At 43.4% G+C, this 24,048-nt stretch overlaps 1 protein-coding gene and 1 long non-coding RNA gene across 6 annotated transcripts in view; one reads left to right on the forward strand and one right to left on the reverse strand.

Moving 5' to 3' along the window:
- Positions 1-8,577, reverse strand: part of PALM2AKAP2 (PALM2 and AKAP2 fusion) — a 260,551-nt gene extending 251,974 nt beyond the window's left edge. For 3 of the 5 annotated variants that reach the window (XM_044452463.1, XM_044452462.1, XM_044452461.1), the window contains exon 1: positions 8,157-8,572. In XM_044452463.1, coding sequence (XP_044308398.1) covers positions 8,157-8,201 — 45 coding nt within the window. In that variant the 5' untranslated portion in view covers positions 8,202-8,572. Of the gene's footprint in view, positions 1-8,156 lie in introns of all 5 variants that reach the window. The other 2 variants (XM_044452464.1, XM_044452467.1) reach the window with 2 other exon arrangements.
- Positions 8,578-17,327: 8,750 nt separating this feature from the next.
- On the forward strand, positions 17,328-21,955 carry LOC123034795. The gene is made up of 2 exons (XR_006416843.1): positions 17,328-17,728; positions 19,957-21,955. It is a non-coding gene; the product is annotated as an uncharacterized LOC123034795 (long non-coding RNA).
- Positions 21,956-24,048: the final 2,093 nt, after the last annotated feature.

A 24,048-nucleotide genomic window follows, 5' to 3' on the forward strand; every position in this document is an offset into this window, starting at 1 on the left:
ACTGATGAAGCATTCTTGTTTTGGTACCAGACATGGGCAAACAAGACACGTTTGAGATCCAGAATTCTCCAGACATCATCTTGCGGCTTGTCTTCTGCCCACTGCTGCTTTTGAGCACTGTTTGCTCTGCATGAATAGGAAACCAGCACAAATCAGACTGCAGCTTTCTGTAGATCTCTTCAAATCTGCACAAGTTTCCTCCATAGACCAAACTGGGGCTGATTTAGCCTACTGTGGAAACTTGCACAAATACAGCTAAGAACTGGGAACAAGATTAGTGCATATCTGGCAATTTATAAATAGTTTTGCAGGACATGTGCTCACATTTGTACCTGCGTTCAGAGCTTTGGATGGGGCACACTCACCTGTTTTGTGAGCAAAGCCAAAATCCTCATACATTGCTAAGTGATACTAGCTAGCTCCAGTGGGAGAGGTCAATTCAACACTGACAAAAGGAATGGAATTAACTTGAAAAATAACTCACTTCAGAAGTACATGTTATGACAGCACATGTTTGGGGGTTTAGGATTATGGTGTCTTTGCTGTTAAATAATTTAAACATATTGTGAATCTGTTATCATCTATGCCAAGGCGGGGTGGGCTGTAAATCTTTGCGAGTTAACAGATCTTCATTCTGAGTACCCTCCCTAGGTACTGCTGAAACATTAATGGCAGTGATGCAAGCCATCTTGTGCATATATTAAAACATCTATCTCTGTTGACCACTGCAGCGTGACAGGTGATTTAATCAAGGCAGCTCATCCTTTGACCTATATAGCCCTAATAATCAAAGTAATCTCTTTTATGGATGAATTCTTTGACTCACACAGGAGACTTCCATTATTTGATCAATTCTCACAGCACACTAATTTGCTTGTCTGTACTTTGGGGATCGCTGCAGTAATAATGATCATAAGATAACTTTTATTCTATTTGTTTATTACATGTCTATACCAGCAAATAGCCAATGTTCTTCACTATTCACAACCATTAACACCATAAAATATAACATGATTAAACACAATATAAATGCTTAAACACTTAGAACTATATGGTTGCAGCTAGGAGTACCCAGAGGGGCATCCAACTATGCTCATCTAAGACCTGTGTTACAAGAATATCACTGGATGCCCATTAGCCATGTACAAAGTTATGTTGTTGACATACAAAGTCCTAAGCAACTTGGGACCAAGAAACCTAGCAGACCTGCTCCTATATATACCCAGCCAACTGTTAAGAAACCCTGCTGCTTGTTCTCTGACCAATGGAATATTGCTACATAATATCTCAAAGGTGGACCCTCTCTGTGGTGGCACCCACCCTTTGGGAAAAGAAAACTCCTGTGAAGTCTGAAAGGCAGAAAATGTGGTATGTTTCAAATGCCTCCTGAAAATGCACTTGCTCACTGAGGCCTTATCCAGCATATGCATTACTGTTTCTCCATCTTTCAGCTGTTTGTATTTTTATCAAGTTTTTACACAGCTTTTAATAGTGTCATTTTAATTATATTTACTTTGCTATTTTAGCAGAAATTGCTTTTAAAAGTATTCTATTACTGAATGTAAATATTATTTTAATACTGCTTGTGAACTGTTCAGAGTTGTTTAGTATTCAGTAATGTATAATTGTTATAATTTATACTTATATATATACAAAATAAAAATAGAAACTTGGATGTGCAAAGTGGTTATCATGATCTACTGCCACAACTAGAGTATATTGCTGCATTGTCTGTCAGCTGGAAGCCAAGCTGGAAAATATTTTTAATACATTTGCCACTTGCATAAATGTTTGATCTGCGATCTTTAATCCCTTTACAGTGATCTATATAGATAGTATACAGATTGAAGAAAATGATTAAACCTCAGTCCTCTACAAAGTGCCCAAAGAAGACACATGATTGGTTTTTATGGCTGCAGATAAAAGAGAATGGTTTTCAGCTTTGCCTGGAATTTGGTTGCTCTGAGCTCTCTGCAAAAAAACCAGCTTGAAACAAATGTAGTAAATTTTGCTCTGCCTCACTGCAGTGAAAAGTATACCAAGGATGTGGCTGCCAGGCCATTCCATCTGGCCCACAGGGATTCAGAAGAAGCCCTTCCCCAACCTCCAGCCCCAGCCCCAGCTCAGAGAGGAGAGGGGTCTGGAGAGGGGTCTCTCTCTCTTCTTCACATGTAGAGAACATGAAGCACAAGGAAAGACAGTTTACATAGTACTGCTCTTTCATAAGAGAATCGTTCACTTTCATGTGTAAAACTAGAGTCCCCAAATCAGCAAAGCACACCTCAGGCAAAGTTCAGAAAAGGAACTGCACCAGATGTAAGGATCGGGTCCAGTCTTCCAATAATACAGCCTTCAAAAGTCCTTGATGCTTCTGCTTCTGAAACAGAGGATGAGTTGGAATTCTCAGATGAAATGCCAAGGCCGATGGACTCAGAGATAAGCCAGGCAGTTGCTGAGAACTATGTTTCATTTTTGGTAGGAACTTCTAGCAAGCAAGCTGAGATGGGTAGAGGTTGACTTAACATCATTAGTCGAATTATATGGTGTCAGGTTGAGTGTGGACCAACTAGGAAATATCAGATGTTCCAGGTGAGACACCTATAAGTAGCATAATCCACCTTTCAGCTCTTTTTGGTCTGGGCGGGGGGAGCATTCAGTTGGGGATCAACTTCATATATTGAAGCTGCATTTTTCCATAAAGACAAGGTATCTAGGAATAATACTGTAACTTTGCTTGTCTCTTTGGTATTTGACTTCTGCAATGCTCTGCTTTTGTACCACAAAGCCAGGCTAGGTGGTCAGATTTAACATAATGACAACTTTAGTTAAAAAACCTTTTGTCCTTATCTGTTTGGGATGTGACACAAGGTTCTTATACTACTTCCCATGAATGGATGCAAACAAACAAATAAAAAGTTCCACTGGGCTGGTGTGGAATATATGACTGCTGATACACATTATCTGAAGGTCACCAAGCTGAAAACCCATTCCAAAGACATGGGGCAGAACCTGTCCACTCTGTCTTGGAAGGCGCACTTGGGCTACCACTGGCACAACAAAGTCTTTCCAGGGGAAAGACTTCTGGAATTCCACATCTGTGAACAGGTTAAAGCCATTACTATTATTGTTGTTGTTGTTGCTCCTGAAAATGCAACAGGAGTTATTTCTCCCTTCTGTTAGATGACAGCTTTGATCATGACAGAAAATCACCAGGAAATGCCTATGTGGCAATGGCTGAGGGGGTGCCTATGCAATGGATTTCCATAGCATTTCATCTTCCTTGCATTTTTATCCCTAGTGAACAGATGTGCCACATCTGAAACAGATTTGTTTTCCATTCAGCTACTTATTTTTAGAAATAGTTTTCCTCCTTTCTTTCAGTATAGAAATTGTGGGAAAAGAAGCTTCACCACTCCCCTTTGGTGACATGTACAGAGTTGCGGGGGAACCACATCAGTTGCATCAGTGCTGGGGAAAGGTTTGCTGTTGGCAGAGGACACCAAAAACCTGTGTATGTCTACTGATATTCAGGAAAGTGGGTAAAAAATTGCAGCCCCCCTCCCCCCATGTGTGTTTCCTTTAGAAGGGCATATATATGCACTAGCAGTTCTGTGCACAAGTAAGCTGAACTGACAAGGCATCTGTGAGAGTGGAAAAGGTTTCCCAACCTTATCAGTTTCTCTGGAGAGTGGGGCAAAGTATGGGGAAAGCAAGAAAGAAATGTTTTCCGTTGAGAAGGACAGCGATAGAACTGCATCAGTCTAACTGCAGGACTCTAATAGCAACGGTATGGTCCGTAAGTGTGAGATTATCTTTCCTAGGGTGACATTGAAGTTTTGTGGGCAAATCTTTTTGTGAGGAAAAGGGGGATTCAGGAAGTCCAGGACATGCTTGGAGAGGGCCCTTCAAAGCGCATCCTTTTGCATGAGTTTGCTTTCCATTCACGGTCCCTCTAACACAATATCCCAGCCAATCATGGCTGAAGTTCCAAATGTGATGTCACCATGCAAGGAAACCAAACATATTGGCATTGTGACATAGCCAATGGGGGATAAAAATAATAGATTCAGAGTGAGGTCAAGGCTGCCTGCAATACTCTAGAATGGCATGGCTAAGAAATGTATGCTAAATACCAGCAGGGAAAGGAGTACAGCCTCCAACACAATGACGTCCCAGGGCTGTTATTCTGAGCACTTGCCAAGTGTTTTACATATTTCTGAAGCATTTTGGACTTGGATTGGGGAAGCCATCCAGTAGAGCAGCTTGTGAAGTGAGATGACATCAATAAATATAAGCTCAACAGGTAAGCATGTGGAGAGTCTCAGGTGCAGCTGGGCTCTGCAGAACCCAAATAGTTGTGGATTCAAATACTAATGGCATGGAAGTGGACATCTCAGACTCCTTTGCAAGAAACTTTCATACAGTGGCATACAGAAACCTTTTAAATCCCAAGCTCCTTTCATCCCAAACCAGAATGGGACCATAGGGCACTGGGAATGTAGTTATAGATCATCAAAACCCTCCTCAAAGAACCATCAAGCAACCCAGATCTTGCCTGACAAAGTCTCTCAAAGAAAGCTTCACCAGCCTCAGGACCATATCCATTTGTCATGCTCTAGCCTGGAGCCCAGTTAAGCTCCTTGCATGGAAAGAGAGCTTGGTGGTAAGCAATGGCGATCAAGGCACTGCACATTTTCCCCTTTCTCACTTCTAAGAGTGGGTAAAATTGTTCGTGTAGCTTTCAGTATAATATTTGAATTTTTAAACAGTCCCAAGGGTTTTTTCCCATCCCAAATATGAAGCAATTTGCAAATGATGGCAAGCGCATTTAAAAAAAAACCTAACTGAAACAAAATAGTCACCCATCTGCACTGGGCAAATTCATTAGGTATAACATGTTATATCTCTCTGCCATGTAGCTGTTAAAGATGAGGAGCCTGTAAAAAAGAAAAAGTGGAGGCAGCCCAAATTCAGCACTAACGTGGTTAAATTGACAGGATACTCAAACCCAGCTTTTAAAGCTGAGTGCTCAGAGCTCTGGCTCCGGATGGATGACTGTTATTTCAGTTCTTCCCACACTCGGTTTGCTTAACCCCATGGTGTTTCCATTCCAAATATTAACAAATTTGCAAATTTGGCAAAATCACCATAGAAACAAACTGAAGCAAGATGCATACTCTTCCCTAACAATTCCTACTCATTCCTGGAGCCCAATTCCCTTCCAGTTTGCTGCCCAGAAGGGATTGTTGCTGAACAGTGTCTAAAACACATGAGAAGTGTGAGGGTACGCACCACCTGAAGGAGTGGCAGTCTTGACCTCCCCAGGTGAGAAAAGGTGAAGGAACTAAGGAAGGGGCCCCAGGTGAGTGCTGCCGGGAAGACTGCCTCAAATAAGATGAATGGCTGGCTGCAAACTGATGTGTGTATATTAACTGTAGAGACCCCATGTTGCCTTCCATACTGGGACTGTAGTGCTTTCTTTTCCTTCCTGTTTGATTTTAAGCTGTTGAGTTAGACCAAGTTTATTTGCATGGAAAGGCAGATGGATCACTTATCTGATTATTGACAGTATGGTTATATAATCGTTCACATTATTTTTGAAGTGTTGTATTATTCCTGTTCATATGTTATGAGCCGCTTTTTATTTGTAGAATGAAATAAAATAATGGTATGAGGAAACTCTGGCCAATATAATCATATTGTGCCAGGACTTTGCCATCTGGTTACCATGTTGGTCCACACAAAGTAAATACTTTTATTAGGAATTCTGGTTGGTCCTAATACAGGGACTGAACTAAGCATTGTGGTATTTTATGATGTGTGATTGCAGGAAACTTAATACTGCAACATTTGCTGTTGATTTTAGGATTTCACGAAGTTAGCCCCAAATAATGGTGTTCTAGAATCCCAGAAACCATCCAAGTAAAGCATTTGAAATAAAATGAGTCGCCTTGGGTGGTGGTTCTCTGTTTTGTCACCTAGTCTGGGAGCCGGAAGCAGTAAAGCCATGCCCTCTAGTTGTGTTCAGTACTGCTGTGCTTGTTAGCGATGGAAGCAAGTGAGGATTTACTCAGCAGTAAATCCCACTATGTTTAATGGGGATCACTCCCTAGTAATTCTGTAAGTTTGCAATAAGTCTGTAATAACTATGGGTTGTTACAGTCTGCTCTAATTGTCATCATGCCATTTTGCTCCACAACCAGTGAAGCCCATTCAATGCTATCCAGGGACAGATTTTAATGCAGAGTAGATTTGCCTTTTTTAAATACCAAGGCATACAACAGTATTGGATTAACTGGCCTAAGGAAAACAGCCCCCCCCCCCGAAGCAGCAAGAGCAACAGCCATTTCCGTGCCTACAGATGAGATATAGAATCCATCTGGGGGCAGCTATAGTAGAGCACAACATCTGTTGATCATTGGCAACACTCTGGCAGTGCTCCCAAAAATCCAAGCAGCCTTCTCACTTCAGACCTGAGACATGCAGACGTCTGCACTCCACCAGCCCAGCCCTTCTAAGTCTGTAGCTTCACTTGATTAAGCCTATGAGCTCTACGAACAAGGGGGAGCAGAAATTCTCTACTGTTATGGATGGATCTCATGTGCTACCTCAAGGACAAGGTCAGATGAGATGAGCAGAAAGCACAATAGAGTTCTTCAGGAATTCTGCAATTGTTTCCTTAACCACACACTAGGTTTTTTTCTAGGACCCATTCTAGACAAAGAGACACAATTCTTTATTTTTAAGTGAAAATGCTGAGGATGGAGAAGTTTGGTTTCACAATAGAGAGACAGCTGCTTAATTCAGAGTACACTGTCAGGAATTCTGCAGCACCAGAATTCTATGCATGCTAGATATTAATGCCAAAGGATGAACAGTGCTTTGATTACTTAGATCTGCATTTTTCTCTCTAGACTTCAGATTTCCTTTTAGTTTCAGAACCTCATTTGCACTTCATTTGCCTGATATTTCAATGAAAAATAAGGGGCACTGCAAAGGTAGATGGAGGACAAAGACTCCCAAAGGATCCACCTTTGTCCTCTTTCCCAATACTATGACCATTCATAGAAAATGGAATTGATGGTTCAAAACCTGCCATTGTTCAACTATTTGGGACTCTGCTCAAGATGATTGTGCTCAGTGAAGGGTGTGTCTGTCATGTATAGGAGCTCCTGTGATTAACCTTATCCTGAATCCAAGTTCTTAAGTCAATTCTTAGCATGTCAAGTGGCCATGTGAGTTTTCCAATGTAGGTTAAGCTTGTCATCAATCCCCCCCAAACCACATTTGGATGATCTTGACATGTCTTGCAGCATTTTACAATACAAATCAGCATGCCAAGTTCCAACTTAGAGTATCTTCACAATGGGAAAAAAAATCAGTTGTCTGAATTGGTCTGGAAAAGGGTTTTGTTGTTGGAGGGTTTTACCCCTGTACCTCTCATAATAACACATCTTCATAACACATAACATAATAGCGCATCTCCATTTGCTTTAATGTGTCTAATGAAAACTATTAAAATGCAAGGATGAAGTTGCTATTCTGAGACAGAAAGATTGGTTATTCAGGTTGCAATCCTGTATGTGCATCTTCAGAGCAGACAAGCATAAGCATACAGTATACACTGGCTGACAAATTATATTTGATTTTCCTTTAATTCTGAAAACAACACAGCTGGTGTGATTTTTTTAAGCCTCAACAATGCAAGTTTTGAATGAGAAATGCCTGCACCTGTCTTTGAAGTAAAATATCCACTCTCCAAGTGATCACTGTTGCAATTCCTAGACATCTGACAGCCATGAGTTTACCCAGTGCACAAATATTTTTCTTGCACACCATCTTTCACTACTACTCCGGTCTTTCAAGCATGTCAAAGCATGTCTCAATCTCTTCTTTTTAAAAAGCTTGTATCACTGAAATGTAGACCCCCTCAGAACTGGTTATTGCCATACTCCTGAGCCAAAGTGGACCATTTGTTACCTATGAAGCAATGAAGCAAAGGAAGGGGGGATCGGAAGGTGAGCTCAGCACAACTTCACCAGAGTCCCTGCCATTTGGCCAGCCCCTTCGCTGGAATGTTAAGCGCCTTTTGGCCCTCGGTTTCCCATCCGACAGACAGACAGACAAAAGAGCCAAATAAAATGAGCCAGACTTACTGCAATCGCTTGCAGCCTTTCCTTGTGCAATTCAGCCTCCGCCATCCTGGGAGAGGGAAGGATGCAGCAACGAGAGAAGGGTGGGGAACGAAGAAGAAAAAGAAGAAGATACTGCAGTCCCCACGGAGTAGCTGGGCGAGCAAAGCCACGCGGTATCCTTGCAAAAATTAAAATACGAGCAGGCACAACTGGGAAGACCCTGCAGACTGGCTCACGGGAAGATCATGTCAGGCGCTGGGACTGGGCTGGTGCCTGCCTGCCTCCTGTCTCCCAGCTGCAAGGCTGTTGCTAGCTGCGCTTCATCGCCGCTGCTGCTGCTGCGGCGGCTGCGGCGGCAGCGTGTTGCCACTTTCACACAAGCCATCGATGTGTTCTCCAGCAGCCCAGGCAAGGAGATGGCTCGCGTGGCTCTTTTCCACGCCCGCCCGCCCCCAGGCCTCCCTCCCCCTCCCTCGCTCTTTCGCCTTGTCGTTTTACAGCGTGCTCGCTCCTCCTCTGGAGTGCGGGTCACACCAAGAAGGCTCGACAGCAGCGCGCACATAGTAATCAGAACCCGCGCCAAACGGCGGGGCAAGGCAAGGCAAGGCGCCGCCGCGTTACTACGGCGGGCGGCGGCTGCGGCAGCGCCTTACGAGAGCGGGGGGGGGGGGAGGCGCCAAGGTGGGACTCGGCCGAGGCGAGCTAAGGACGTGGCATGCGCCGCTCAGGAACCGATTCGGGCATGCGGATCCCCAGCTGTCAGGGGCTGTGGAGCCGTCTTCGAAAAGGGAGAAACGGGAGCCGAAGATGACGCAGGACTGGCCTCGCCGACTGCTGGGCGATCTCCCGGGGCTTAAGCCACGCGTGAAGCGGCGCGGCGCGCCCTGCTTCGGTTTGCAAAGCGAAGCGGCCCGCGGGAGTCGAGGTCCCGACGAATGAAGGCGGCGCAGGGAAAGATTTGCTGGGGCCGCTCCTAATTTTTAGGCACGGGGGAGGGAGATGCGGAACTCATCTCTTTCATGCTACAGGTTAAACAAACAACCGGTGGGGATTTGGGGCTAAAAAAGGACGGGGGAGAAGGTTAAATGGAACACCTCTCCAGTCTTTTAACCCCAGAGGCATCCTCCCCAATCTGGCACCTTCCAGGGGCGCTGGTCCGCAAATACCACCATCCCCAGCCAATGGTGATGCTGGCTGGGGATGGTGGTAACTGTAGTCCAAAGCACCTGGAGGGCGCCATGTTGGGTGTGGCTGCCCCAAGGGAACAGGACAAGTTACTGCCTGTCCCTGCCTCATTTGAACGAGGCAACATACTGAACAGAGGGGAAAAGGCGTCCTTTGATTTTGTGCACAGAGGAAGAATGCCTCCAGCCCAAGCCCCACCGAAATGAATGGGAACTGGACAAGAGGCACCCATCCTCATTCCCTTTAGCTCAGCGACACCCTCAACCTGATTCTGAATTCATTTGTGGAACAGTATGAAGCAAGATATGCGAGGCACACATTAAAACTCCACTGCACCCTTCCTGAGATTGCCAGATTTGGGTTTTTAATATTGATTAATGTATATATTTTGAACTGCAGTGCCTAGTAGACTCCAAATGGGGGAGTTGCACAGGAAGTTGGATGTACTACTAAGATCCCTTAGCCCTGCAACCTCCTTGCTCTTGGTATCTTTGGCTTACCACTTCTCATATGGGCAGAAGAACCAGATATGCACATGCTCATGAGGAAGCAACATAGCAGGGGCAAGCTCAGCATTCCGATCCCTTAGGCTGCAATTCTGTATTTACTTGGCAGTAAGCCCCATTGAATTCAACACAACTTATTCCTGACACGTAACATAAATGTATAGGATTGTGTTGTTAGTGCTAATATGTGGGTTGCAGAAACTGAAAAAGGCTGGTATTATACACACAGATCTAGCTTTCTGCAGATGGTTTGGGGGAGAGGAGAAGGCAAGACAATAAATTCTGGTATTTTGTGGAGACAGAAGAAATAGGAAGGTAAGTTATAAAGGGTCAAGTAATAACTATGTACATTCAGTTTTTGTTTTTTCATCTTTTCAAGCTACTTTTTAGAGCAATCCCTAAACAATACAGAGCCGGGGGTCAGACTAGATGGCCCAGGAGGCCCCTTCTGACTTGCTCTGTTTCTATGTTTCTAATAGTTCTGACTGCTAGGCAAATGGGCAAACCACCAAGGTCCCTGATGGCTTGGCAACTGGCATACGCCAGAGCTGCTCAACAGAATGTGATGTCCTCCTTGGCCTAGTAAGTCATGTGAGGGGGTGTCATGCAGAGGAGGGAAGAGACTGTTTTGCCCTGCAAAGGAGGACAGGACGCGCTCCAACGGAGCAGAGCTCAGGGAGCCCAGGTTCACTCTGGATGCCAAGAAGCACTTCCTGTCAGTGAGGACCCCTATGGTATGGGATGGGCTTCCACGGGAGGTGGTTGAGGCCCCATTGGTGAGGATGTTCAAAGATAGGCTGGACATGCACACAGGCATGTCATGAGGAGCCGGCTGGAGCTGGGGGATCAGGTTAGATGGTCCAGGAGGTCCCTTCTGACTTGCTCTCTTTCTATGTCATCTTACCAAACAGTTGTGCACATTTGTGCACAATGTTTTATATTACTATTTTAAATGGTTATCTCTACAAGCATTGAGAGTTTCCAGGTAAGCAAAGGTCAGCTACCCTTCAGAAGAAGCAACTGGGAAGAAAATTGGAATGTAGCCTGAAAGTTTGCATTAACATTTGTCAGACTGTAATCACAGCACATTTCTATTCCCATCCATCAGTAAAGAGCCAGGATGGAAAGATGTTATACCACAATTCATCCAGGTGAAAGCCAAGATGAATACCTCAATCCAGCAAGAAAGATCTGCCTTCCACAGATGTTTCTGATCAAGAAACATTTCAATGCTCATCCCTTTCCACATCACAAGGCACATCTGAAATCTAGTGCATTGGCTGCATGCATCATTTGATCTGAATAGCGTGTATCTGTTGGTGTTGTTCTGCATTTATGGCCATCCATTTTTGACCTACATGTGACTAATTGCATGTGGGAACAAATCAGGGCCAGATATCTATTAAGTCACTTGATTTCAAATTCTATCTCCTCTTTTATTTTAGCATCAATGCGCACTTTGTAAAATGCACCAAAATTAGGTCAGCTTCAGAGAGAACTTGCATATTTCCTACAGTCCTTTCCAACAGCTGAGACTTTCTCCCAACTGGCTGTCTGTGAATGGTTTGATACAATCTAGCCATGGGATCATCTTCACAACTTCAGCATCCAATTAGTTGGGCTATATTTTATTAATAAGTACAAACAGATTGAATTCTTCACAGCTGAGTTGTTTTTATTCTTTCGCAAGGAGCAGCCTGCTCAAGGAAATCCATTACACAATAGGTGCCCCAACACAAGCAAGTGACAGCATGGAATACTAGACTATTCTATTCCTGTGCCTGAGTACAAATGGCAGAGAGCCCGTTCAGACAAGAGACAGAATTAGAAACATTTGAGTGACTATGATTTTCTTCACCCTCCATCATCCAACAGGCAACCTGATCTGGAAGACTGGAAGGACTGGAAAGGAAGAATAAATGGTGCCTTCAAACCACTAAATTGATGCTTAGCTCCCCAATGAAAAGCTGATCCCATGCCATGTTCGGCAAAGCATGACAAACTAGAGATAGAGAGCTGAACTAGACACGATGATGACAGACCTGTGTGTAAGTGTTGTGTTATTGTCAAGTTAATATGAAGTGTGTGTGTGTGTGTGTGTGCAATTTCAAGCACAGCATGGGTGGCATGAAAGGAGAACTGAATTCTACTTCCAACAATACTTTCCCTGAAAATACTTTGCCCCAGCTGCTTTTATCTCCAGGATTTTCCTCCAGTTTATCTGAAGGGGAAAAGAACACATTTTGATTGAGAAGCAATGTGCATTTTTCAGAAGCATTTTGTCTGCATTTTTCTCCCTGTAGACCAAGGGTGAAATCCTATAGCCATTGCAACAAATGTAAGTCTTCAAACACAGAGACTTAAGAGCATCCAGTGCAAGGCATAAGGTGGTGATATTTGCCGCTACTTTGCCTTGTGCCTTGTGTTTTAGCTAAACATTTATTTTCCTCTGTCTAGATTTAGGGCCAGCAAGGGGGAGGGAAGGAACCTGGGGTGTCAGTTGGAACTGGCACCACTCCACAACCCCACCCTCTGTCACCTGCCCACCTTTCCTCCCTCCAAGGTAAGCTTGTGACCTCCAGAGAGTGCAGTTCTTTTTGTGAAGGGGTGATGCAGGGTTTTGGCTTGCAGTCTGAACACTGATGTTGGTGGATATTCTCATGGAACCTTAGCAGAGAAGTTCCTTGTGAAATTTGGAGAAGCAAAGCATCCACAAGATCTGCACATTAGTTTGGTACAACCTTCCCCAACGTGGTGCCCTCCAGATCTGTTGGTACCTGTGGGTGGGGATGATGGAAGTTGTTGGCCACCTCACTGGGGAGGGCTGGTCTGGGGGAGATGAATCATGTTTCTTTGTGTTGTATTGGTTAATGAAGACTGAATTTCCTATGCATCCGTAGAACAGAATGCAAAGATTTGGCCTTCTACTAGGTGTTTGAAGGCATACAGTTGCTAGAATGACAATATTTCAAAACTGAGGTGTCATTTCAGGGTTTGTATCTCCAGCATAGGGGCTCCTGGACAAGAAATTAAATAAAATTAATACCTGGACTTTTTTCAAAAGTTCAACCCCCCCCCCATTCTTGCAGTCTCCTCTTTTTATGAGGAAGATATCATGGACGTAGGCTCAAATAAATGATGTAATTCACTTTGGATTTGTTGTAAGAAGAAAGCAGGATATAAATCTAACAAAGGTGTTCAGGACAAAGACAAAGAAAAGTTAGATGGAGAGACTGCTGGCCATCTCTCTTTCTCTCTCTCAAATTACTGTGTGTTAACCATACTTCACTTTTGGCTCCATGAAGCTCTGAGGCCTCACCCATTTCTGACGTTTCAGGGGCTGAACCTCAGGAGTGAAGTATGAGCTGCCCCATGTGGTTTTGCTTTAAGTGTAGATTGGCTGTAATATGAGTTCTTCCTTCTTGCATGAAGACACACTCACCCTGTGTAGTACCGTTTGTTGTGGTTGCTCGCCAAGTGTTTGATGTTGAACAGCTGATGTCCAAAGGATAATCTCGAATAACCTTGGCTACTGCGTATAGCTTGACATCTTCACCTGCACTGACCTCACAGTCAGGTTAGTTCTACCTTCAACTCTTATCAAAGCCTTCCTTTGATAAGCTGGTGGCTGTGGTACCAAAGACACCCTGCCCAAGATGTTCTGCAACTTGGCCCTAAGCAACAATAATTCCAAAGAAAAATTACAAATACTCTTTGTGAAGCCTGGAGCACTTTTACCGGTGACTCCTGCCTTTCTGTATTACATGTTCCTTAGACTCACTAGCCAGGTCACCAGACTGAAATTCTGGCTCCTCCTCCTGTGAGTTTTCACAAATTCATAAGGCTCATCCTATTTTCTCCTTCATTTATTTGTCTAAACCAGTCTTTCCCAACACTGGTCCCCAGTTAGGTTTTGGGCTACAACTACCATTATTTCCAGCCATCTAGTATTGCCAAAGTTCAGGGATGATTGGAGTTGTCATCTAACAACAGCTGGAAATCCAAGGCTGGGAAAGCCCACTCTAAAAAGAGCAGTTGCTGGTGGGTCAACACAACAGGTTATTTTTAGATATAAACATTCTAATTTCTTCAGTTTGGCATAGCCACAGTTTGATGACTGTGAACACTTAGCGTGGGAAGAGGTGAGTGGAGTTTTTATTTTCTCAGAAAGTTAATGTGGCCCAAGCGAAAGAGGCATTTGGGATGTTTCATGACTGTGTTGCCAGTGCTATCATTTTGGTCTCCAATCCAGACCTTGAAGGTTGGTTGGTTGTTTTTTACAAAATTACCCAATTCACATCTCCTGAATGCACAGCCAAATGATGGAATCTGCAGAAATCCATACACTTCTGAACTTGTAATGCATCCTGCAGAAATCAGTCCTTTGACAATATGTGCACATTTGAAAAATGTGCAAAGAAAAGTGTCCAAATTTCCAATGCTTTAGTCAGTGGCTACATGCATCCAAAATGTGTATGTTTCAAATGCACATGTTCAATCGTGCATACAGTGATGCATACATAAACATGTGTATGAACTTTTGTATGGATTTAAGACTAATCAGTCAGTCAGTCACAAACTCTTGAGCCAGAAGGAGCTTCAGCTCAGAACTCATGCCCATCTTGGCACGATAAAGGCAGACAGACCTTTTGTCCCTATGCAGACCTGGCTGAAAAATTGCTAAAAGCTTTTCCATGTAAAACCCCCCAGTTAATCTGATTTGTGTCTGGTTTTAGCCTCTGTGACTGATAACAAGCAAAACCTATATTATCCCCATCCTGTGATGCAATCATTATTCCTTTCTGAGGAACAGAGAGAACATGGAGAGACAGCTGCACCATGTGACAAGAGGGTAACATTCCAAAAAGTGGGCCTTTAATGGAGGAAAGAATCCCCAGAGGCCTTTTATTTAGAATAGCTGAGTGAGAAGCCTTGTTGCACTCCCTCTGAGCTTTATTAAAGAGAACGTTAGCTACTGGAAGGAGAGCAGTGATAATGCAAGCTGGCCAAGAAGTAAACCACAGTCCTCCTCTATTTAGTGGCATTCTCCTGCATATATGCACGTATTTATTTATTCCTTTGATTTGTATCCTGCTATTCCACCAAGAAAATGGTGCTCAGGGTGGCTAACAATACTAAGAACCAAAATTTAAAATGAAAGCAAAAGCAAGAATAAATCAAATGCATTGAAAACACAATTAAAACAACAATGAACAAAAGGAAATAATGCACCCAACCCAGTTGAACACATTTCAGCACCGGACCAGCAAAAGACTAGCTTGAACACAACTTATTTGGCTATAGGCAGAACAGCAGAAAACTTGCTTGGTAGGGAATTCCAAAGCCTGGGCAGCAGCCGTTGAAACGCCTTCACATCCCTGCCACACTTGCTTCTGATGGAAGCAGTTTAAGGAGAAGGGCTTAAAATCTGGATAGGCTTTGTATGGGAAGAGGTAGGAAGATTGAGGTAGCTTGGTCATGAGCCACATGGGGCGTTATAGGACATTCTAACATTATTCATGATGTATTCTTTCAGTGGCCATCTTATCCAAACGTAATGGTGCTAAACATTCAACTTCAGCCCCACACACCTAATAAAACTTTCCTCAGGACTCATTCATACAGGTAGCAGAATGAAGTAGTAATGTTTTTCTTGGATGCTCACAGGTTGAAAGCTTCTCTGCGGGAAAGGAACTCTGCATGGAAAGAAAACCATTTTCTGTCTTTTCTATGGGAAGGCAGCTGCTTTCCAGATTGCAGTGTACTTCCTACATACATGTCAGGCAACTTCAGCTGGTATAAAAAAGCATTGGCCAGACTGGGGTTTCAGGCTCTGTTCTTGAAGCACATAACTCTGATTCTGTTCCATCAGCGTGGGCTACCTGTTCACTTTGGGGTTGACTGACAGTGGTGATCATCTTCTGCCAAGTGTGTTTGGGGCCAGGGTATTTGAAAAGCCATGTTTTCTCTCTGGCTGATTCCTAGGTGACACCTTGCTTTGCACTTTTGTTGCCATGCAAATTTCAGTGAAGTGGCATGTGAGCACACATGCTCTTTTTTGCTGGAGCACACATGTTATAGAACTCCCTGCTTCAAGGGGCCTGATGACATCAGGAGAATGAGTCTTAAACCTGCCCGGCTGTTGTGCATTGTTGTGGTTTTAATGTGTAATCACATCATTTTTATATTAGAATTGTTGCTTGTTTTTAATGATGTGTACATTGCCTGGGATCCTGTAGATAAAGGGTGCCTTATACATCAGATAGACAGATCGATAGATAGATCAAGTTTTCCATTGGCACTGGGCTTTATTTGAGCTCTTTTTAAAAAATTGTGCATGAAATCCTATTTTTGTCTTGACATTCTGCCTTGGGGCCAAAAGATGGGGTAAAAATGTTTTGGAATAAATACATTAAAAATAGAGCTGCCAACAGACCAAAGGGGAAAAAAGAGCAATCTGGCTGTATTTCATGTCTTCAACAACAGTTTTTTCTTCAGAAACCAGCAGGCAAAGCTTGGTCCAGCTTGGTGATAAGCATTTTAATCCAATGTCTTCATATTAAAGGTGTTACTACATTAAATAGGAGGAAATTAGTGACCAGGTCTTCTACAGTTTGGGAGGGGGTATGTTTAATCCAAGCTATTTCCCCATCTCAAATTATGCCCCTCTACTGCCTGGATTTGTTTTTTCCTTCTATCATCGTCATCGTCATCATTTCTGTACCATCCAATCACCAAAGCTGTTTGAGCAGTTTATAACAATTCCATATTAGTGTAATACTTGATTAAACCAACTTAATATTTTCTTATGGCTAACACAGCTATCTTTATTTTTAGGCATCGCAACAGTAACTTAATGCTTTACTTTCACCCTGCTTCTCTTTTCTTTCTTCCCTTACATTTAGACAGCCACCAAGAGAGGAAATGGTATGTATATATGTGTGTGTGCATGTGCGCGCATGCATGTCTCTATCAGATAGCAAAGATTTATTTAATTTTCCCTGATGGCACAAGGGAGTGGCCATCAAGATCTGGCAAAGATGCAACAGTGCCAGTTGCCAGGAGCTTTTGTAAGAAGTGTTGTTATACCTTTGTCATCTTCATTTCACCTCATTACATGTCAGCAACACTCCTATTATTGAAAACCACAATAACAAGCAACGGAAGGTGTCAAGATACATGAAATCCTTTCACAAAACAATCCCACTTACTCCTATACAACTAACATTTTATTGTGCTCATCAACAAGTTACTTCACATTCTGCAGGTCCTCAATTTAAGGCACAATTAATGTGATTTATTATACATACATGGAATTCTAGCTGCTAGCTCACATCAGGGTCTGCAATACGAAAAGCAATACAGAGCCAACTAGAGCTTACAGCTCTAGTAAATCCCAGTGGGGCTAAATCCCAAGGCACTTCATACAAGGATTGCAGCCCAGTGGCTGAATTAGATCCACATTTCTTTAGAAGTAGGTAAGTTCCATGAAGTTATATCCAAGGGAGTGTAAACTTTGTTTCTCTCTATACCACCAGGAATGCCACACCCATAGGCCTTAACACATAGCTTTCGTTGCTTTTATCTCCTATAGCCCATGCTGTTCTAAGCCATCTAAGATAACATGCGATTGGCCATGCTGGCGCGGATGAAGGGAGTTGTAGTCCGACATTTCTGAAGGGTGCCAGGTTAGGGAAGGCTGTTTTGAGGTCTACTGCATCTTTGCACCCTGGAAAACTCTTTGCCGAGGGATCCTACTGGAGTATTCTCCTCCACTTCATGACCGCTGGCCTTCCTGCTCCATTGCTGGGCTTACCTGGTGATGGTGGCTGAAGTGACTGAGTCTCTGAAGATTCCTATTTGGGAAGATGGCCATTGTCTGGTGCAGCTCAGGACCAGTGGGTAGGTAGCGTCGTGTCTTACTTTACAGAGAACAGCCTCTATTGTGGATAGGCAGAAAAGGCCAGTCCTGATTTGAAGATGTGAGTGGGATCTCCAGTCCCTGTCAAATCATGAGGAAGAGCAGGGGCCTTGAAATTAGCAGACTGAATGGGAACACAGGTCACCAAGACAGACCAATACACTATGGTGTAAAGTATTGTAGCTGTATTCAAATGGTATCTGACTGATAGGTGTAAACTGGTATCCTGCAACAGCAAGGAGTTGGACCCAGTGGCCTTCATGGCTCCTCCCAACTCTACTACTCTATGATTCCATGATCATTGTGTGGTTAAAAGTGCTGGTCTGGGACAAGGTGATCCAGGTTCTAGTCCCTGCTCAGTCGTGGAGCACACGGGTGACTTTGGGCCAGGCGTAGCCTCTCAGCCCAACCTACCTCACAGGGCTGCTGTTGTGAGGCTAAGATTGAGAACAGCAGGAGAAGACTTATGTAAGCTGCTTTGAGTTCTTTAAAAAAGGAATAGGCAAGAGATAAATCTGCATTGCAACCATCATATTGATGAAAAGGTTAGCAGGAGGATTTGATTTTCAACAGTGAAAATATTAAAGAATGTGCATGGTCACTGTGATCCATAGGTAACAAGAAGGTTTTGAAGTATACTTGTTGATAACCATGAGATGTGTGTCAAGAAATGTTAATTTCCCAAAGCAACCATGTGTATATTTCTTGTGGTCCAAAATAAGAAAGTAAATATCCCCGTGCACCCAAAATATATAAAAGAAGTAATTTACATCTATAATTTAATTGTTATCCAGTCTGGATAAAGAAGGTGTGCCAAAGGTGTATAAAAAGTGTGACATTTCACATGGTTCTTTCTTGGTATCTCTTAATGGTAGCTACCTCTTTTGTCCAAGGTAACAAACCTTCTTGTTAGTATTTTTGTGTGGCAGGTACTTTACTTTGAAAGGACCAGTTCTGAACCAGAGAGGAGGTTTCAGCCTCTCATGAGACTAATTTTGGAAGTGCCACAACACCAATGTCCTCTTTTATTGGTGATAAAGTCCTCTTTCTTGGCATTGAGTAAAGGCAGTCAGCAGCAGTGGGCCTCGCCAGGATGCAGCAGACTCGGCCCCTGTTCAGGAGTGCCAGGTACTTCCAGTCAGTCCGGGGAAGAAATTGCAAAGTGCTTGGGCCCAGTTGCTTGAGAGTAAATTACATTAATCAGTGTACAATGAAATCTCAAGAACTAAAAGTTCGGTATAACCATGCTTTGGGAAAATCATCACTTCCTTATAATGTGCCTTGGATTTCAGTGCAAATATTAGAGCTTAATAATGCTCTGCATGGCCTGCAGTGAAATCCTCAAATCATTAGTGATTTTTGAGTAATGGAAATGGTGCATGCAATCATATGGCATGTAACCTTCACATCTATGATGAAAAATGGATTTCTGAGCATTACAGTTTGGTTGGAACCCTTGGGATGGCCACGCTTTGCCAAAAGCACACAGGAAAATGAACACAAAGATATTCTTGTTATTTTCCGGGTAAACAAAGAATGCACTGAGGGGGAAAAAGTGAGCAAATGTGACAGAGTAACAGAAATGCCAATTCTGTACAGGCACAAGGCCTGGTGGCAACTCAAACATTCTTGTTAAAATAGTACTATGAATGAAACACAGCTCACTTTAGAAAAAGTGCTGTGGAATATTGTTCTGCAGACCCCAACTAGACATTTAAGTTTCCAAATGGAGAAATTGGATGAATTGCTCTTATACCAGTTCATGACACTTTCCCTTATCTGTTCCTATTAGACTGTTCTGCATTAATCTGTGACATGAAAAACAAACAAACCTATAATGAATTTTGCATTTCAATACTTATTTCAATAGCTATTTTAAAATATATGTTCTGTTAAAATTTGCCCTTTAGGTGGAATGATTCTATTTGTGCAGGTGAGGAGATCTGAAGGTAAGGGACAAGCCTATCCAAGCCCTGCCAACTTGGGCAAGCAGGGCAGAGTGGGGAGAGGAATTGTGTTTTTCTTTTTTTTCTTGCTCTTTCTGGTGTTCTCTCCATTGATCTCAGTGGAGGAGAAATGAACCACACCAGCTCTGGAGTGAGTATATTTCTTTCAGGGGCATGTCATGGGCTAAGACCTTGCAAAGTCCCAGCTTCTCCTGATACTCCCAAGCAATATCCCTGTAGTACCTCATTTTTGTGTTTTTCAGTGATGGAGAAGCAGCATTGATGGAACGCCAGCTGAGGACCTTTCCACATTCTCCTAAAGGCTTGTCACGGACAGAGGAAGATCCTAAAAATCCCATGTCTCCTGGAATGCCCTCCTAGGAATCATAGGATTGCACCCTAAATTCCTACCCATTACTATTCTGAAATGTTTATGAGCGCATTGTGAGGAATAGAAAGTCTGCTCTGGGGATTATGAGACCTTATGGGAGAAGTGTGGGGTGCATGGGGACACAAGGGAGAGGAGGGCAAGAATTCTCAGCTCCCTTCTCTCCTCCACTCACAACATCTGCTCTTGCCTTAACTTGTTTTGGTAAGTTGCTCTGAGGAGGCTTTCTGCTTGGAAGGATAACATTAGAGATGTGTGAGGAATGAGGAATCTGCTTTGGGTGGAAAATCTGCTGGATTCTCTAGTTTTTGGCAGACTCCGGGAAGTCTGCAGCAGCCCAGAGTCTGAATTCCTGGTGAGCGTCCCCAGGGATTGTGTGGTGCCTGCCAGATACGGAGCCCCATGTGCTATTCAAACAGTGCCATTCTTCCACTCCTCCTGCTGCCACAGGCTGGCTGCCAGAAATGGTGGCTAGGGAAGGTTGCCAACCGTGCAACTAGGGGTCCATGGACACTCACAGATTTCTAGGCTTGGGTTGCTTCCTTAGAGAGGGATGAACACTGGAAGAAATCTGACAGGCAGGTCCAAAGCAGGTTCTGGAGAGGCTCAGCACATCCCTAGGGAGCTGTGCAGCTAATGGGGTAGGCAAGAAATCCGATCGACTGATCGATCGATCGATCAATCACTAACATCAGTCAGTGAAGAGAATAAAATTAAGCAGGTGGGAGCTAAATGGAGAAGGGACCAAATTCCAAATAGGTGTTGTCAAAAGGCTTGTGGGCCAGGTGGACATCAAGGCCACTGCTGAGGTTCTGCAGTAGAGGCCCACTAACAAAGTAATGAGGCCCGCTAACTGAGCCACCTGGAGCTGGTCCTGCTCTTCACTGCTGCTACCTGACTGCTCGCCTGCCTCGCTGATTGGTCCTGGCAGTGGTTGCAGAAGGCAGGAGGTGGGGCAGATGGCCTGGGCTGCTTCCCCCTGGTCTTCTGCCTGTTCAGTTAGCAAGTGGTACCAGGGAAGAGAAAGAAGATGAAGGGCAAGAACTGCTTATTACCTATAAAGCAGCTCACCTGATCCTGATCCCCCACCTACTTAAAGTAGTCAAGATGCAGTCCTATGGGGATGCCCATAACCCGCTGAATTCCAAGAAATACGGGCATCTTATGCTAGTAGTGCCTGGGTAAAGGTCACCTCCTCCCACCCTGCAAGACGGCTGAGTGGCTAATTTCAGCTGACTAACTGTAATGAAGGGGACTGAGGCACCTCCGGGTTATGTTGTGTCTTGATAGGATTGTTCTCATCCCTTCCCCCTTCCTCCAAACACCCCTTGAACCCCTTTTCCCTTCTGTGACCTTGGAGAAGCAGCTGATTCAGTTCTTGCCACTCCACCTGGAAGTGGGAGCAGGACTATCAAAAGGCATTGCTGGGACTCTAAAAAAAGTCTTTGGCATTTTAAGCAGTGTCTAGAGATTATAGGATCATTCTGTGAGTCTCGAAAACAGGAAGTGAAAAACTAATCTTTCATCTGTACTGGAGGAAGAACATGGAATGGGCAGACCGCAAGCCTAAGGCTTGCTGGTGCTAAAGTATGAAATACTAAACCATAGTTCAGCATTACAACCAAAAGCAGACTTTACTAGACCTGCAGCAAATCTCCTGTAGGGACTGGAAAGCTGAGGGATGCTCAAATGGGCCAATATTCTCCCAACTTCTCTTCAGACTTCAGTTTGGCTTGCTTCTGCCCTCATTTGTAAATTTTTGTGCTTTTTATTGTTGTTCATTCAGATGGAAAAGTGCATTTTTCAGAAAGGTACCTTTCCCCCTATTGATTAAAGCATGACTATGCACTGTTTTAAAAGTGTACAATTCTTAATGGGTGAATTGTTTAAGTGTGTACTTTTCCTCATTGACTGAAGTTTGAAAATAGGCATTTCTAAAAGTGTGCCTTTTTCAAAAGTACATTTTGCAAATGTAAATTCAGGTTTGGAAACCAGTGAACATTTCTGGAGAATATATCCCCATTCAATTTCATGTTTGGGATTTAAAGTGATATGCAACCTGACATGAAACGCTCATACTTCTCTTGTTGTCTTTACAGGTTGGTAGGAAGTTCTGAAGAAGTTGAGTAGGAAGGTTAATTGCTGCTGAATTTTGCCTAATTTTATCACAACTAATTCAATTTCTAGATATTTTTCTTCTCTTTTTCTAAACAAGGTCCCTCAATTATCCTCCAAGTCTTGCATTTGGACAAATTCAATAGCAGCTAGAGTTATAACCATCTTGAGAAATTGTCCTAAATTATATTTTTAAGTGAAATTGAGTTAGTCCCTTTCATGTACATCATCTGCAAGATTTAAGAAAAGGGAAATAAAACAGCATTTGAAAAGCTTAGTAAAAGTTCATAAAGCACTGAGCACATGTCTCCATTTTTATGCAAGCAATTTCATTGCTTCACTCTGCTGATCTTCTGGAACTGGCCTCTCCAAAGAAAAAGGACTGTGGCTCTTTAAAACCAATGGTTCATAGCCAGTTCCTGGAAAATGGCTTCCCCACAATGGGAGTTTAATGGAGCTTGAATCCAAGATCAGGGCTTTAGTGAATGAGCTAACTTTCACCCATCCCAGCCAAGCCGGCTAGTAAACAGGAATGAGCCACTGTTCTATTTCTGACAAGGCGGCCCACAGAGTTTGAAATGTAAAGATACAATATCTGTCCCGTTACTATGAGAGCTGGCCATAAAATATGCTGTAATCTTTGCCAGGGGTATGCTGTGCATTCCCCAGAGGATTTCCAACACTGGAGAGCACTTCAGAGTGCTTAACGAGCTGCTCAGGCGTTACCTTATAAGGCCCTTTAAGGCCTTACAGCATCGGGGAATGACAACCACTCCAAGTGGCCACCTTCTGGAAACAGATGACAGCAACCATTGACTCCGTGGTAGGGGCCAGGTTCATTCTAGCTGCATCGGACAGTTATCCTTTTAGCTCCTGTCATGATAACTGGCGTAAGAATGTGAGCCAGAAAAAGAAGAAGCAAGATATGATCCCCTGGATTTCCTCTGAATAATATTATCATGTTGTATTATCATGTCTGAGAGCATAGCCTCATTTTTACCTCCATGAGGACCTGAACTCTCATGTCAGTCTACATGTTTGTTTTTGATCATCAGCTTGCAGCTTCCAGGCCAAACATGGACTCACGTGCAATCTGGGGACAAAGTCCACACATTTCTGTGCTTGCAATGTCATCAGTGGGCCCCCAGATGTACTTGGCAGCATCTGAGCATTTTAAAAAAGCACATAGAAAAATGTGGACCCATTAAAAATGTGCACAAATATGCTTTAATCAAGGAAAGAAGAATGCCTATATTTCAAAAATACACCCAGGAGATGGGTACAAGGGGGGAAATAGACACAAATGCACGGATTTTCTTGTGGCAACACCCTGCCAGCTTGCAATCTGATACAGACCAAAGATGGAATGAGCTTCAAGATGAAAATTGGAGAACTTTAGTGAGCTTCAGTTATAGTTGTTTGCATACCCTAATCTGACCTCATGGGTTACCTCCATAGATGGTTACATTTTCCATGCACCCTGAGGATGGATACATTATCCATGCAGCTACAATCTAATGAGAAGCTTGCTTTAAGTAGAACACAAATGAGTCCTATGCATATAAAGCCTCTAATTTCATATCAGATTTCAGAGATATGCTGAGAGAAGGTTGCATGAATTTGAGGCTAGTGTTTGTGTGTGCTCTCTTGCACTCCCTTTCACACACACACAAGTGCACACTGCAGGGAGATAGATGCCCAGCCTGTGTGTGACTTGACCTCATCTGGGTGATTTACTGTAAAAAGATTTGGCTGGAATCCAGAATTGTTGTTCCACCGGTGGAACAGGACCGCTGTTGGAACAGCCCTTTCATGGTGTCTCCTTCTCCCTGCAGCCTTGTGTGCCTTCCAA

The sequence above is a fragment of the Varanus komodoensis genome, unplaced genomic scaffold (assembly GCF_004798865.1).
Source record: "Varanus komodoensis strain SLA01 unplaced genomic scaffold, ASM479886v1 scaffold72, whole genome shotgun sequence".
Taxonomy (NCBI): domain Eukaryota; kingdom Metazoa; phylum Chordata; class Lepidosauria; order Squamata; family Varanidae; genus Varanus; species Varanus komodoensis.